At 35.6% G+C, this 16,618-nt stretch overlaps 4 protein-coding genes across 4 annotated transcripts; 1 reads left to right on the top strand and 3 right to left on the bottom strand.

The window, feature by feature from the left end:
• Positions 252 to 2,862, bottom strand: LOC104700565 (methylsterol monooxygenase 2-1). Its single transcript, XM_010416088.2, has 7 exons — positions 2,646 to 2,862; positions 1,833 to 1,970; positions 1,429 to 1,574; positions 1,135 to 1,254; positions 826 to 1,038; positions 645 to 725; positions 252 to 549 (listed from the first exon to the last, which is right to left on the bottom strand). The coding sequence occupies exons 1-7, from the start codon at positions 2,673 to 2,675 to the stop codon at positions 495 to 497; spliced, it is 783 nt and encodes a 260-aa protein (XP_010414390.1). The 5' UTR covers positions 2,676 to 2,862; the 3' UTR covers positions 252 to 494.
• Positions 3,081 to 5,963, bottom strand: LOC104700564 (serine/threonine-protein phosphatase PP1 isozyme 1). Its single transcript, XM_019227517.1, has 5 exons — positions 5,571 to 5,963; positions 4,610 to 4,985; positions 4,097 to 4,280; positions 3,775 to 3,998; positions 3,081 to 3,355 (listed from the first exon to the last, which is right to left on the bottom strand). Exons 1-4 carry the CDS (start codon positions 5,794 to 5,796, stop codon positions 3,825 to 3,827), a joined length of 960 nt encoding a protein of 319 aa, XP_019083062.1. The 5' UTR covers positions 5,797 to 5,963; the 3' UTR covers positions 3,081 to 3,355; positions 3,775 to 3,824.
• On the top strand, positions 6,407 to 7,936 carry LOC104700563 (metal tolerance protein B-like). The gene is made up of 2 exons (XM_010416085.1): positions 6,407 to 6,664; positions 6,784 to 7,936. The coding sequence occupies exon 2, from the start codon at positions 6,787 to 6,789 to the stop codon at positions 7,912 to 7,914; it is 1,128 nt and encodes a 375-aa protein (XP_010414387.1). The 5' UTR covers positions 6,407 to 6,664; positions 6,784 to 6,786; the 3' UTR covers positions 7,915 to 7,936.
• Positions 8,484 to 9,552, bottom strand: LOC104700562 (glutathione S-transferase U7). Its single transcript, XM_010416084.2, has 2 exons — positions 9,098 to 9,552; positions 8,484 to 9,003 (listed from the first exon to the last, which is right to left on the bottom strand). The coding sequence occupies exons 1-2, from the start codon at positions 9,422 to 9,424 to the stop codon at positions 8,647 to 8,649; spliced, it is 684 nt and encodes a 227-aa protein (XP_010414386.1). The 5' UTR covers positions 9,425 to 9,552; the 3' UTR covers positions 8,484 to 8,646.

The following is a 16,618-nucleotide window of genomic DNA, read 5'->3' as shown; positions in this document are numbered from 1 at the left end:
TGACTAGTACTACTATAACTGAGGAAAGCGATCTGTGTCTCCCATGCATCCTTCTAATTGTGTGTACATTTTGTTCTCGAAATTTAAAGTTCCGACATGTAAAAAAACCTTTTTCTTTAAGAAAGATATAATCAGACTTGCTAAAAGAGAATAAAAACAACAAAGCTGAATACGCCAGGGATGACGTTCCACTTTTTAGGCTTTTAGATACTTGAATGTGCCGCAAGGTAAAGACATGAGATCTTAGAGAGTACATGCATCAAGAACTAGCACTATCTAAAGATTACGAAAAAACAGTAGGTTCAACATCGTATCAACTTATGTTCAGACCAACAGCTTTGATTGTACAACCCAAAATGTTGCAAATAATGTTTGTTCTTATGACTAAAAGTTTTTAATTCAAGGAAATATCTGAGAGGCAAAACAGAAGAAAGGAGGGTTTTTGAGAACAAGACCTCTCTCTTGAGAAATCCAACTTCCACTTTTGCTTGTTGTCAAGTTTCTTTTAGGGCCTTCAGTTTTCTGTAACCCTTGTCGGTACCAAAGATCCTGAAATAACGTAGAGAAACAAATTTTACATGATTACAATGTTGGAATCGGTCAATTACGATTTCTGTTAATTAACAGAGGTCAGATATTATTACCAGTCCATGTAGACAAAGGTCGATGAGTAGTTGCCAGACTTTGTGTAGAGCAATCGGTGATGGTAGTCATGGAAGTCAGCACTGCAAGCAATTATTGTACAATCATTTCATGTTAATGATCTGATGGATTTAAGATGTGTTGCTCCTTCAAGAAGGCTAAAGATTAGATGTTTGATCTTACCCGCCGTACAGAGGAAGAAAATTCGAAGGGCTCCATGGGAAATGATAACCACAATGTGCCTCAACTGTCTCAATAACTCTCAGCATCATCCATAACCAGAGAGTGATCAGGTGAGGCCCAGTGAGAGCTGGACCAACGATGGTAGCAAAACCAAGGAACAGAATTTCAGCAGGATGAGCATATTCTGATGTCAAACCAAATGGTGTGGCGTATCTGAGTAATAGCATAATAAGATCAGTTATGGCCAAGTAAATGAATTGACTAACATTGTCAACAACAACAAAAAAGATGGGACAAACTGAAGCTTACTCATGATGCACACTGTGCACGTTTTTGTACAGCCATTTAGTATGCAAGATCCTGTGACCCCAATAGAACACAAAATCCTCAATGATGAAGTAGAATAAGATCTGGGCAGACACCACTTTCCTGCAAGAGCATAACCAAAAAATGGTTTTAAAAACCAGATCAAACATAGTTCAGGTTCTTCTCATGCAGCTCAACACTGACATTTTTATATATATTGCCAATGGGAAGAGTTTAACATTAGAGAACCCAAAGGAAACAAAAAAAAGCTTCCAGCACTAAAGAACCTGATAATACCAGGACGGCAGAGGAAAACTGCTCTGCATGCCCATGAATCTGAAGACAGGATAAGATGCCATCATAAGGGGCAAGTTTACGCAGAAATGGTAAAGCAAGAGTCGAGCAATGCATTTCCCTTGGGCTTCAGGAGTATTACTTTTTGCCTACATAAGACCAAACAAGAGTAAATTGTTTAACAAAAAGAGAACTCCAAAACAGTTATTTGACATTCACTAATAGTAAGCCAAATGAGAGAACATATACTTTTATTATCACTGAAGATTTGAGAGATCAAACAAAATCATGTGATGATTACTTGGTGATCTCTTTTCACTCAATTCCTTTCCGAAGGTTCGGTCGGTCACACAAAGCTACAAACTATACATAGAGAAGATCCTTAAAACATGAGAGAGAAGACAGACCTGAATTTTGTAACTGCTAAGCAAACCGGTCCTTTCTAGGAAAATGTAAGGAAGTCCAGACAAGAAAAACACACTCTCATGAAGGATAAAACTCCCAATACACGCCAGTTGAAAGTCACTGAAATGTGTAACCAGATACTGCAATCATCACACCATAAAAAAAACAAAACAAAAAAGGTCAGCAACACAGCTATAAACTTTTGAGCTATAAGAGCCAAATACTAATAGCCAAAGGGAAACAAGAAAAATGCATTCAATTCCACCAAAACCAATCCGAAAGAGAGTTAGAAAGACGTTCAAGGCGAAAAACTATAGCTAGAACAACAAACCTATCACATTCACAAATCCTCTAAGGATAGAAGAAGCCTGTACATAAACAATTCTCAATTCACACAGTCTACATCAGCATTGTTCTGGCTTAGACTATTGCTGATTATTATGAAATTATGGTCCCTAAATTCCAAAAAAAGAATCAAGCACAAAACAAACAAAGTGAGATCACATTGGCTATTCATATGGAATGGAACAAACAAAAAGAGTCAAAATCCAGATCTGGAAACCACAAAGAGATCGACACGAAACCAATCTAAATCAAACCACAACAATAATCCAATGCGGTGAGAGTGGAGACCACAAAAACAAACCATCAAATTCAAAAACTAATTAACACCAGCTAAGAGATACGCGTATCATAAATGCAGTAAACTAAAGTCGGAGACGAAGAAAGACAAAAAAACACACACACACAACGAAATCGCTTGTAAACACAAATCCATGTACAAAGATCAAGGAACAAGGAGATGGTGAAAGTACCTTCCAACCGGATTCAACGAGAGAATCCATGGATACAGAATGAGAAGAAAACACAAAAATGGATCTCAGCGGTGGAGAGATGAATTATAAAAATAAATAAAAAACTCTAAGAGGCGTGAGTGAGAGAGAAAAAGAGAGAGAGAGAGAGAGAGAGAGAGGCCAAAACTGTGTGACAACACAGAAGGAATCTGAATTGGCTCTCTTCTCTGGAGGAGTTGTTGATTTGTTTGTTTCTGTAAAAACACTCTTCTCTCAATCACACGTGCACTCGCATACATTTCTCACTTTAGTCCTTCATTACTTCGATTGTTTTCACTTTAGCACCATATTGTTTTTTAGATGTGACAATTGGCAACCCACCTGAACGAAATTTTTTGGAAGTAAAACACCACTACTCGCAGAAAAGCTGTTTTTTATGGCTTTATGGTTTGTGAAGAGACTAGAAAAGGGTTCTCATAAATAAATAGAGAGTACAAATGAGAAGAATCTAATATCATAATTATTCAAAGAAAACACACATTTTAGACAAAGATAGATGTGATAGAATGATGAATACTAAAATCAGCAGAGACTTCCCAGAGTTGTTTCCAGACTGTCTCTGTGTTTGAGAACTCAATCAGCTACTTGTCTAATGCTCTATTAATCAGAAACCACTAAGGTCACAATTCAGCAGTTTCCCTTCTGTGGATCCTCTTGCCATTATACTACACCTGCAGCGTATTGTCAATGTACAAAAAGATGATCAAAAGCCTAGCCACAAATGAACATTCTTGATTCTTCAGCATACAGTGACCAAATCTTTGTGTAACAGGAGCTAATTCCACACACAGAAATGTAAAAGAAGAAAGAAGAAAAAAAACTCAAATAATGGGATTTAAGATATTTCCTACACTTTTAAATCTCTACTGTGTGATTTTGAAACGGATACTCAGTTCTGTGATTAGATCGCATACAAAGTGGTCAGATCGCATACAAACTGATATTTTCCATTTCAGTTTCCTGAAGCTAACATGTTGTACCACACAGACTAAGAGCTAACTACGGTGAACACGCTAAACATGAAACAGAAAATGTAGAGCCAGGGTTACTTTCATGTGGCGCTACCATAACATTAGGAAGAGTTTTTTACCTTTTGGAGAATTGTTAACTTGAAGCATGGTGGTCACTGGATAATCGTCGTCATAGAAAAAGCGATTTCTTTTCTGACGGCTTAAGAATTTGGAATGAGCACATCAAGCTCTCATCAATGCTCATCATTGCACCAGCGTTGTCAAATTCCCCACAATAGTTTGGAGCTGAAAATACTGTAACAAGCTGTCTTTCTGCAAAGAACTCGTACCCATCTTCAACAACCTGAAAAAAGAGAGAGTCAAAACACCATCCATTATTAAGCTTGCAGATTTTTCATAATAAACTCAATGACATATATATATAACTCGATTTAATAATACCTGGTGGGCACGACAGATAAGGTCCATGTCATTTTTTTCCAAAAACTCCGCAACTTTGTCAGCTCCAAAAGTGTATGAAACACCACGATCATTCATTCCCCAGCCTTTGACTTCTCCACTAGGATCGGACCATAGTAAATCACATACCAGACCAGAGTCCGGGATATCCATTGGCCGTGCAATANATACTGTAACAAGCTGTCTTTCTGCAAAGAACTCGTACCCATCTTCAACAACCTAAAAACAGAGAGTCAAAACACATCCATTATTAAGCTTGCAGAGTTTTCATCATAAACTCAATGACAGATATACATAACTCGAGTTCCAACCTGGTGGGCACGACAGATAAGGTCCATGTCATTTTTTTCCAAAAACTCTGCAACTTTGTCAGCTCCAAAAGTGTATGAAACACCACGATCATTCATTCCCCAGCCTTTGACTTCTCCACTAGGATCGGACCATAGTAAATCACATACCAGACCAGAGTCTGGAATATCCATCGGCCGTGCAATGTTTCTAATCTGGTCCAAACTTGTCAACTCTGGGGAAATTCCACCATGCATACATAGTATTCTGTCATCAATTAAGGCGGCCACGGGAAGACAGTTAAAGCAATCGGTGAATATTTTCCAGAGTCTGACGTTAAACCTGCGTTTGCACTCGTCATAGAACCCATAAATACGATTAATGGAGGCACATTCATGATTCCCTCTCAGCAAGAAGAAGTTCTCAGGGTACTTAATTTTGTAAGCTAGGAGAAGGCATATTGTTTCCAAGCTTTGCTTGCCACGGTCGACATAATCACCCAAGAACAAATAATTAGCTTCGGGAGGGAAGCCTCCATACTCAAACAGCCTCAATAGATCTGAATACTGCCCATGAATATCACCTGTAAAAGTAAGGGAAGAGATACAATTAGATCAAAGAAGATAACTTGAAGGAAACAAACTAAACTCAGAATATTCACATGATAGATTAGACCAACTAAGCAGGCCAAATAAATTCTACAATTGAAAACGTTCTCCAATGAAAGAATGGTGAATGAACACTCATGAGCTTAGTAAAGCTTTTGCACACATAACTTGACTAGTCAACATTAAGATAAAAGAAACAAAACAAACCTCATAGAACCAGTCAAAACTCTGAAACCTATCTACGACTATTTAGTAATAAAAATGCCAACTTTAGACGTTCTGAATTTAAAGAACATCAATTGTCACCATCACACTCTTAAGTCACTTAATGGTCCAAACTCACAACCTAACCTAAAACCCACCAAATTTGACCTACTTACAGCTTCCAAAGAACTCAAAAGATTATCTCTTTCCAATATGAAACATAGTTCTAAGAATTAAATTCATAGATACTGATAACATGCACTAAATTGAGAACTGAAATCAACCGAAACCTCACTCCCAAAAAAAAAAAAAAAAAAAAAAAAACTTTTTTGAGAAAAGAGAAGGTTTTTACTGACCGCAGATCTTGATGGGAGCTTCGAGTTCAAGAAGATTGGGTTGTTGAAGAAAGATTTCTTTGGAGACAGCACAAAGCTGACGGATTTCACCTTCACTGAGATGAACTTGCTTCCCCGATCCAGGCCTCGTGTTCCGAAACTCCACCAAACGGCGAATTATATCGTCGAGAACACCCGGTTCCATCGCTCGCTTCTGCTCCGTCTCTTGCGCCGGCTTCTCCGCCATCTCCGATCCGAAAAAAAATTAGAAAACGAAACGGAGAATTCAAGCGTGTGAAGCTCTTTTTTCCGAGCCGCGAGGAGGAGAGACGAGAGAGAGACCCTGACGACTGGTGCGTGCGGTGCTATCAGAATGAGTCAGATGAGATTATGATTGGTTCATTCTTTTACTCTTTATTATTTTTGAATCGACCTAATGGGCCTTTTGTATTTCTCTTATTGGGCTTAATACTTCTACCCAAAAAAAAAAAAGGCAACAAAGAGCAAATAACACATGTTTTGTTATATCAACATGGACAAATTACATCACCTAACCTAACTTTGATGTAAATTATTCATTGAGTTATTTAATGAAATAAAACAAAGAGACAACTGAAAAAAAAACACAAGACGCTAAAGCTCCAAGAAGATTAGTTGAATCCCCCATATTTTGAACAAGAAGAGTTGGTCCATTTTGTAACGCCACCTTTGGATGGTAGTAGTAATACACAATCATACAAATCTCATACACACATACAGAGACATCATAAATGTGTAATTTATTTATTGCTTTTTTTTTTGTCATTCCCTTATTAAAGAAAAAAAAAATACTATGATTCTTCTTCACCTGTCACAAGCCAAAGCGACTTATTTTAGATTCTTTCCATACAAAAAGAGAAAAATTCCACATTCTGTCTATAAACATCTCCTCCCATATTTGCTGGATCCATCCTTGGTTCTTTTTTTTTTTTGTTTTTTTTTAATTGCCTGTAAAATCGCTGTTTGTGTTAAGAAAATGACTTAATCTCTAACCATAAAGATAAATTTATTTATGAAATTCAAGATTTCCGAAGAAGACAGCACCAGGGATTCATATATACGTTTCTGATTCTCAGGTTTGTTTTCTTGTTTTACAAGAATGGGTTTGTTCGAATCTTTAATCATGAAAAATCCAAAAGAAATGTCAAAATGTTGGTTTAGCTCTTTAATTAAAACCGTTGAAACGTTCGAACAGCTTATGGAATTGGAGCAAAACCGCATTTTGAAACCTAATGACGATGACGATGAAGGAATCGAGTCACCATCACAGACAGAGGAAGGAACTCTAGGCGTGGTTGTTCCTCTGTCTTGCGCGTTTACGAGACAAGAACAATGTGTTTCCGAGACGAAAGAACGCGAAGACTCGATTACCAGACTAAGCAGCCTAATCTTTCTTTACCTGGTCGTTATGTCCGTACAAATTGTGGGAGGTTTCAAGGCGAATAGTCTCGCGGTAATGACGGATGCTGCACATTTGTTGACGGATGTGGCGGGTTTGTGCGTCTCTTTGTTGGCGATCAAGGTCTCTAGCTGGGAAGCGAATCAGAGAAACTCGTTTGGGTTTAAACGGCTCGAAGTCTTAGCTGCTTTCTTGTCTGTTCAGCTCATTTGGCTTGTCTCTGGAGTTATAATCCATGAAGCCATTCAAAGACTTCTTAATAGAAGCCGAGAGGTGAATGGTGAGATCATGTTTGGCATTTCTGCTTTCGGCTTTTTTATGAACTTGGTTATGGTCCTTTGGTTAGGACATAACCATAACCACCACCACCACCACCATCATCATCATCATCATCATCAACAACATCAACATTTTCACAAGGAGGTGGTGGAGGATGAAGAGGAGCAAGAAATGAATCCTTTAAAAGGTGAGAAATCGTCGTCGAAGGAGATGAACATTAACATACAAGGAGCGTATCTTCACGCAATGGCTGATATGATTCAGTCACTTGGTGTTATGATCGGTGGAGGTATCATTTGGGTGAAACCGGGATGGGTTTTGGTTGATTTGATCTGTACTCTTGTTTTCTCTGCCTTTGCTCTTGCTGCTACTCTTCCAATGCTCAAGAACATATTCGGAATACTGATGGAACGAACACCGCGTGATATAGACATAGAGAAGCTCGAGAGAGGACTTAGGCGTATCGAGGGAGTTAAGATTGTTTATGATCTTCATGTGTGGGAGATAACAGTTGGGAGAATCGTATTGTCGTGTCATATCTTACCTGAGGCTGGAGCTAGTCCTAAAGAGATCATTACTGGTGTTAGAAATTACTGTAGGAAATCTTGTGGGATTTATCATGTAACTGTTCAGGTTGAATCAGAGTAACACAAAAGAGAGAGTTTCTTCTGTTTGTTGCTTGAGAACATCTTTAGCTAGAACAAGAAAAACAAAAAATTGAATTTGCTATTTGAATAATAGCAGCATGAAGTCACAGACTAAACTCAGGCCTTCCTCGTTCACATCTCAACACATTCTAATTGCTAACTTTCACATTTCAGACCAAAGATCCAAGAAAAGTCTCACATAACACTAGAACTGACATTGGCTTCTCTGATTCACATCTCTAACAAAACTAGAAACAACATCACTTACTATTCTAACTGTGAGCTTAATGAATTTGATCCCACATAGCAATTGAAACAAGAACAATGGGACATGAAGATACAAACTAATCTCAGGCCTTCCTCATTCACGTCTCAAGTCTCAATACATCCTAATTGCTAAACTTTCAGATAGGGAAGAAAAGACTCACACAACACAAGAAGTGACAATGAGTCATTCTGATTTACATCTCTTGCAGACAATAATACATCAAAGAAGTTCACAGTTCCCAACTATTTGTCTACAACTTGGGGAGCTTTGAGCATAAAACATGATCCATAGGACTTTAGCAATCGAGACAAGAACAAAGGCACATACTTTGATTATTTGAGCTTCTATAATACAACAACAACCTCACACTTCCCTATCACAATGATCTCACAGAACTTAGCAATAGAGACAAGAACAAAAGGGACATACTTTAAAACATCAGAACTCTCTCTGTAATAATCCTTATCAAGCTGATTTGATATTGAGCTTATCCATGCGAGCTCTGATGTACGCAAGATGCTCATCTTCAGGAGGGATACATTTCTTGATAACATCATTTCCCAACAGATTCTTAACCCATCTATGAATCTCCGGGAACAACTCCACCGGAACAACTTTAACTCCGAGGAGATCCTCCGTCCTCATAAGCCAAAACGCCACCAGAGTCGCCACAATGTCCACGAACCCTAAACTTTCCCCACCAAAAAAATCTTTCCCAGCAAGCTCTTTCTCCAAAAACATCAACAAATCTCTCGTCGCTTCGACCGCCGCGTCTCTCTCGTCTCCGACCTTGCCCACCACTTTCATCGCCGCCACACAGATCTTTAAAAAAAAAGACTCCAAAAATAACCGGTTTAAAAAACCCCGGTTTAAAAGTCCAAAACCGGTTCTTGAAAATTGAAAATTTTCATAATACCTGTTGATCGATCAGTTTAGCCCAGAATCGAGCCGTAGCTCTCTCACACGGATCTTGAGGAAGAATCGGATTGTTTCGCCACGTATCATCGATATACTCAAGAATCACAAGTGACTCAGAGATCGGTTTACCATTATGAACAAGAACCGGAATCATTTTATAAACCGGGTTCAATTGAAGCAGCAAAGAGCTCTTGTTGGTGATATCTTGCTCAGAGAACTCGTACGGTACACCTTTTAGTGTAAGAGCTATCTCGATCCTACGGCTAAAAGGACTCGGCCACATCCCCAAAAGCTTCACTTCCTCTGTATCAGATCTCTCTGCCATTGTCTCACTCTCTCTCTCTTTTGCTTTTTTTTTTTTGACTTCAATAGTTCAATGTGTTTCTCTACTTATCATATAATTATATTTAGTGGTATGTGACGTCGTCACTCATGACGTTCCCTTTTGGCTTTTGGAACTTGTCCCACATCGGACAGTGGAAGTTGAAGTTGTGTTGTTTAAATAAAGAAAGGTTTGGTCAAACGTGGCAACGGGGTGGGAACCTAGGAGATTAGTCTGCTTATAGATTGCTAAACCCTGAACCCTCCCATAATTTACGATGGGAATATTACTATTGGGGGTCTTTGGCCGGCGTTTCCCCCGAAAAATAATTTAAAAACGTCGATGGCTACATAAGAGGCTCGTCTCCTAAAAGTAGAACCAATCAGGTTGGGTTTGGCTCGTAGGTGGTTCTGCTGAAGCTAGTTTAGTGTCTGCGGTCAACCGTTTCCTCGCCTTACCCTCCCACCCCCAATTTTTTTTTTTTTCTTTTCTGTTTTTTAAAGTAATGGTTTTTTCCATAATATATTTTGTGCTTTTCTGAGAATTTTTTGGAAATTTCAGTAGCATAATATATTGATTTTTTTTTCTTTCTTATATCTTTACTAATTCACGGTGAATCAGTTGCTCTACACGTGCATAGCCCAATAACTTGACATTACTAAGAAATATAAATTTTCCAATTCGCTTTAATTAAAACTAGATATGGAGCCTCCGGATATCGCGGGAAATTCATTTTAGTAAAATATTTATTACATAAAATCTTTAATTAAATTTATTTATTAATTTATTAGGATTCTAAACTATTTAATACAAATTTCAAAAAATACAATTTGTTGAAACATTTTTTATATTTTATTTGAAAAATATTCTTAAAAAAATAATTTTACCTTCACATGTGATTAAATAAAAATAATTATCAATTCTACACACATCAAATTAAACAAAGTTTTACGATTAAATGCCATGAGATTACATTTTATTCAAAAAATATTCTTAAAAAAATAATTTTACCTTCACATGTCATTAAATAAATAATTATCAATGCTGCACACATCAAATTAAACAAAGTTTTAAGATTAAATGCCATGAGATTACATTACAGTCGTGTTATTTCGTTCACATTTATTCATTGTAACCTTTCGTTTCCATCTTTTCGATGTCACATTTTATCCGTGTCTTTTCGTCGTAATTTTTCATAATTTTTTTAAAATGAATAAATGCAATCTACAGTCGTGTCGTCTCTTTGCAACATTACAATCATCTTTTTGTATATTTTATGAACCGCTACAACTTGTGCTCTTGTTGTCAAATATGATATGTAAATGATTATATTTTAAAATTTCTTTTTTTCTTAAATGCTAAAATTATGAATACATTGTATACGACACTATAAATTTCCTAAATAACCGTTTAATAAATTACAAATATTAAAAATATTAATTGAGGACCATTCTTAAAATGACATAATGTTTATTTTTTTAATTCATTTTAATTAATTATTTTAATATTGTTTAGCATAACTCAAACATATTTCTATTTCTATTTCCAAAATCAATTTTTACTTCATAAAAGTGAGTATAAATATTACTATTCAAACAATCAGTAAGAAAATTACCAATCCTCTAAAATTTATATAACTTAACAGAAAATTATCACATATTTTATTTATTTGAATCAAAACTCAGTTATAATATTCATAAATAAAAATTAATATATCTATTTTCATAAAGGCAGTATTGTAAATGAATATATAATATAAACAACTATCATTTTATAAATGAAACATATATTTATATAAAACAACATATAGTCATTAAACATTTTAACATATATGGTTAATCCATTGAGTGTACTTACTACTTATTTTTCTCCACATAAGATGTTGGTTACTTATCCTGAGTCACACATAAATAAATAATGTAATAAATATTAAAAGGAAACAATAATTGTTAGAACTTATAACAATAATATTTAGGTGTATAATGTTGCATCAATAATTTGCGCGTCTAAGAAAGATGGTCGGCCAAAGACGGCCAGATTCATTGCTCTCACATACTCCTCTTCTTTTTAGCAGTCAGAATCCAAAATCTTTTCAAACTTTTAAAATATTTTGATATTCAATATCTTTTGTTGTTAAGATTTCAATATGAGTGTATTATGACTAGAACTAAATATACAAATTCCCTTAACATATATGAAGTTGTAGATAAGTCTTTGTCGTCAAGATAGTTTATTGGACAATCATCTTAACCACCAATATTTACGTTGATCACCGGTTTTCCATCTTCTAATAAACTGAATATTCCCAACAGTAGAAAAATATTCACCTTGATATTTCATAATCATATATATTTTAAAAAAAATAGAAATATAGAAATAGATATTGTTTTCTATAATACAATTAGTTTTCTAATCAAAAAGCATGAGAATAGAAAAATATATACGAACCAATATGCTCTCATTTTCTGAAAAACCAACTTGAACCACATTTATAAACAGCTAAAACAAACCTTTTGGTTTGGATTTATACCAATAGAATGATAACCCTCGAAGAAGTATATGGTTAAAGAAAGTATCTTAAGATTACTTAAACGGAAACAAAAAATTATTTAAATATATTTTAATATTGTAGACACAACCATAGATATCAAATTTACCAAAAAAAAATGCAACGGTTCATGAAATAAATCAAAAATTTTAATGGTTCATCAAATACACGAAATTTGTTGTGGTGTAATTAAAAGGTTGCAACAATTCATTTAAATATATTTTAGTTATTTAAAACTAATAAATAATAATTTATATATGAAAAGTTCATCCAAGTGATATGATCTTAAATATTAAATATACTAATGTTGTAATGGTTCAATTAAACGGCTAAATATATTTTAATAAATTAAAAATAATTATATATGAAGATGTCTATTTAGAGACTGAATATAATTAAATATTACAATGATTCACAAAATATATCAAAATGCAATAGATTTCTCACAGTGATAAGACTTCACTTCTAACAAATTGTCTTTTAACTAATACAAATATAAAGAAAATTTGAATACGATGATGAGAAGTCATTTATATATAGATTTCTAAAGATGCGAACATTTGAATAGACACAACTGTTTATAAGAGACACAACTCTTCATTTGACAGACGCAGCTTTTGAGAGAGACGCAACTTTTGAGAGAGACGCAACCGTTGTTGTTTACTTTCAAAAAATAAAATATAAAATATTTTATGAAAAGATACGACGAAAAATCGCAACTGTTGTTGGTATTTATTCATATTGTTATTATTATATAGATTAAGAGTATATATACTAGATGACTATACTTTTAGAAATAATTCATAAAATAACTATCACCCATGTCCGTGTGTCCCCTATGCAACTTAAAATTACGTTGCTCTCCTCCCGTCTCCTTCTCTCTTCTTTCTCTTTCTTTCTCCTTTGGTTTATCTTTATTCTTCTTCCTCTTGCTTCCTTCTTCTTTCTCTCTCATCAAAATACAGAAACATCTCTCCTTTTTTTTTTCTTAATGGAAAGCTTCATAAAAAAACTCACCACCACCAACACAAATCTACTCCACCGAGTTTATCACCATCATCTCTGTAACAATTACCGCCTTCTCCATCATCTTTTATCCACCGAACTCATCACCGTCACCTCCGACCACCATCTCCTATATCATCACCATCATCTTGTTTTTTCTTTTCCCAACTGCTCTACTTTTCTCATTCTCTTTATCTCCTCCAACATCGGGACAAACATTTTTAGAGGAACTATGTGTTTTAATATTTTTACATGTATCGGTGTTTATCTATCATGTTTTTTTTAGAAAACTATTGTAAATCATAGTGTTTTTTATATAAATGACATGATATATTCCAAAGAATGATAATATCGCATGCTTTTTCTATTTACTCCAACCAAAAATGCTATTTTGTAATATCACATGCTATTTATATGATAATTACATGCAATTTAAACATGATTCATGCTATTTTTTAAAAGAACCCTATCACCACCTATGTAATTACTTTCACTCACCACCATAGACACCTCCGTAACAATTACAACCACCATCTCTTCCAACTGTAACCTCAACTTTAATTTGGGTACTCACTATGACTTATTGTAGCATTATCTCTCTGTATTTCTTCAGTCACAAAATATATCTCATATTGAACTTTCAGATTTTGTAAAACTTGTAAATTAGAAGGTTAATTTGGTAACTACTCTACCCCTACCCCACCATAAAAAGAGTCATTTACTAAAGAAAACTGACTCATAGTTATTTTCTTAATTCTTTTTGGATCCATGGTTATCTACCAAAGTTGCTCTAAAATTAAACTAGGTACTAACCCGCGGAAAACCGCAGGCTGAACATTTTTTTATGAAAAATTTAAATAAATTATTTTGTTATTATATTATTTATAAAAGTTTATGATTAAAAATTCAGTTTGTTTATATTAAAATTTTTGTATTTTAAAAATGTTTATTGAAAACCTGTGAATAAATATTTGCACCTAATGAATAAAAATTTTGATTCGTGCTGAAAAAGTTTTTTGATAAAATTTATAGTTATATACATATTATTCGATTAGATTTTTAAAACCTTAGCTGTTAATTTTATTTTTTTTAAGTACAAATTAGTTTTGATTCTAATAGATGTTTTTTTTAACTTTTCTACAATTTATTTTATTTTATGTGTCTCCAATTTTTGTTTTTTAATTAATTATATTTGTTTAATTAATTAATTAATCTTAATTTAGTTTTTTTAATGGCAATTGAATGTAATTTTTTTATACATTTTAAGGTTAGTTTCATATTTGTACTTCCCAATTAATATAGTAGAATGTAAAACTCTAAATAAATCCAAAAATAAAAATCAATTTCCTTTTCACCTTAGTAACCCTTGGTGGATAAGCTTCAGCAAAGGTGCAATAACACTATAAATACAATTGTTGAGTTGTGACAATTGTAAGAGAGAACATTCTTCTTCTTCTTTATTGCAGCAGGTATCGTGAACCACAAGAGGAGTCAATCCCTAAATTCTGAATCTTCATCTTCAATTGATTAATCTTCTTCATTCAATACAAGCTTACTCCGACATGTTGCAACTTAATGCGGCGAGGAAGGGGCAGGGTGAGGGTGTAACATCGGTCTGGTGGGACATCACGAGGTGTCCTCTCCCCCCTGACGTTGACGCTCGTCTGGTCGGTCCGTTTATAAGACGGGAGTTGAAGAAATTAGGCTACTCATCTGGTCCTCTCACCATCACTGCCATTGGTATACTATCAGAAGTTTCTTTTGACGTCCTCAAAGTCCTCGCTTCCACTAGGATCCACCTTCATCACGTCCCAACAGGTTAATATTTCTTGTCTTTCAAGTTTAGGGTTTATATTATACTATTAGAGTCTTAACTGATTGAGTTCTTTTCTTTGCTGAAACAGATTTATTACCTATTTTGGCTAGTTTGATGGCGTGGATATGGCATAATCGACCTCCGGCTAATCTAATGGACATATCTCTTCAGCAGAACTTCAGTTCTTTTCTTGAGCTCCAATCGTTTATATACAATAATCCACCTACGGCTAATATAATGGTCATCTCTCATCAGGAGGCCTTCGGTTCTTTTCTTGAGCACCAATCGTTTAAATACAACATTCTTGGGCCAATTTATAAATTTGATCCTCAGACTAAGCGACCTCCCACCACCATGAGAGAGTGTCCAGGGTGCTTCCCCTGGAAAAACTTACTGTCAAGCATCCGGGCAGATGCAATGTATTCAAATCCAGGGGCACTTGAGGAGGACGGGAAGTGTAATAGAATGGCTGAATCTACCTTATATTGCTCAGCATGCCTTCTTGGTCTCCGACGCTTTGACTATTTCACCAGCCATCTCGAGAGTAAAGTGTAAGATCAGAGAAGGAGATGAATGTTTCTGTATGTTTATCTTTGGGTATGAATACCAATATATATTGTTACAGAACGTAGCTAGCAAGACGTAATAATTACAGAGATTTGAAGAGAATATACAGAGCAGGATATGGTAACAAATAACTCTAAGGTCGTGATATATGGGATATGAGACCCCAAGATCGTGTAAAACTCTTTTTAGCCAGATGAGTTCCTTGGTGATGTAAGCCATTGCTCGGTACTCAGCTTCAGCAGACGACATACTTACTGTTTTCTGCTTCTTTGTTTTCCATGAGACGGGAGAAGTGCCAAGTTGAATAAAATAGCCAGAAACAAACCTACGTGTTAGACGACAGCCAGAGTGATCAGAATCACACCAACCAGTGATCTGAAAGTTTGATTGTGCGTTCAACAGGATGCCTTGACCAGGATTCCCTTTCAAGTATCGAACAACCCGTATAGCAGCTTCCCGATGATCCTCTCTAGGTGTCTTCATAAACTGTGCAAGAAATTGAACATAATATGCTAAATCCGGTCGTGTGGCACCTAGATAGATTAAACGACCAATCAAGCGACGGTACGGCTCTGGTTGTGACAGAAGAGGTGAGGAAGAGACTGCGAGTTTATGGTTTTGCTCTAAGGGGAAGGAATCAGGTTTGCATCCTAGCAAACCAGCATCAGCAATCATCTCAAGGGCGTATTTGCGTTGACTAAGATAGAATCCCCGTGAGCTGCGAGGGACCTCGATGCCTAAAAAATACTTCAGGGCGCCTAGGTCCTTCATTTTAAAACAAGAGGCCAGATAAGCTTTAAAAATTGTGAGAGCCTCAACAGAGTTGCTAGAGACTATCATATCGTCAACATATATCAGAAGATTAATCCGGATCCCTCCTTTATCAAAAACAAACAGTGAGTAATCCGATAAAGATTGAGCAAAACCATATTCTTTTAATGCAGTTGTCAGTTTGGCGAACCAGCAGCGAGGAGCCTGCTTAAGACCGTACAAAGATTTGCGCAACCGACAAACTCTTGTGTCATCAGCAGCTAAGTATCCCGGAGGTGGCTTCATATACACCTCCTCTTGAAGGTCACCATGCAGAAATGCGTTGTGAACATCCATCTGATGAACCGGCCAGTTATTTCCTGCAGCAACTTCAAGAAACATGCGTACCGTTTGCATTCGCGCAACATGTGCAAAAGTTTCACTAGAATCCACTCCTTCGATCTGTCTATTACCAAGAGCAACCAAACGTGCCTTGTATCGTTCAATGGTC

This window comes from Camelina sativa, chromosome 7 (assembly GCF_000633955.1).
Source record: "Camelina sativa cultivar DH55 chromosome 7, Cs, whole genome shotgun sequence".
In the NCBI taxonomy this organism is placed as follows: domain Eukaryota; kingdom Viridiplantae; phylum Streptophyta; class Magnoliopsida; order Brassicales; family Brassicaceae; genus Camelina; species Camelina sativa.
The sequence above is the reverse complement of the archived record's forward strand: the minus strand, read 5'-3'. Positions and strand labels throughout refer to the sequence as shown.

Bases quoted from the DNA above. Each gene is read 5' to 3' on its own strand.
- LOC104700565 (XM_010416088.2), bottom strand. From the start codon at position 2,675: ATGGATTCTCTCGTTGAATCCGGTTGGAAG. The intron at 1,039-1,134 runs GTAAGCTTCAGT...GCTATTACTCAG, and splicing joins GTGCACAGTGTGCATCATGA to ATACGCCACACCATTTGGTT. The intron at 550-644 runs GTAATAATATCT...ACGTTATTTCAG, and splicing joins ACCTTTGTCTACATGGACTG to GATCTTTGGTACCGACAAGG.
- LOC104700564 (XM_019227517.1), bottom strand. From the start codon at position 5,796: ATGGCGGAGAAGCCGGCGCAAGAGACGGAGCAGAAGCGAGCGATGGAA. The intron at 4,986-5,570 runs GTCAGTAAAAAC...TTACTTTTACAG, and splicing joins AGCTCCCATCAAGATCTGCG to GTGATATTCATGGGCAGTAT. The intron at 3,999-4,096 runs GTATTATTAAAT...CTCTTTTTTCAG, and splicing joins TTATCTGTCGTGCCCACCAG to GTTGTTGAAGATGGGTACGA.
- LOC104700563 (XM_010416085.1), top strand. From the start codon at position 6,787: ATGGAATTGGAGCAAAACCGCATTTTGAAACCTAATGACGATGACGAT.
- LOC104700562 (XM_010416084.2), bottom strand. From the start codon at position 9,424: ATGGCAGAGAGATCTGATACAGAGGAAGTGAAGCTTTTGGGGATGTGG. The intron at 9,004-9,097 runs GTATTATGAAAA...TTTTTTTTAAAG, and splicing joins CTAAACTGATCGATCAACAG to ATCTGTGTGGCGGCGATGAA.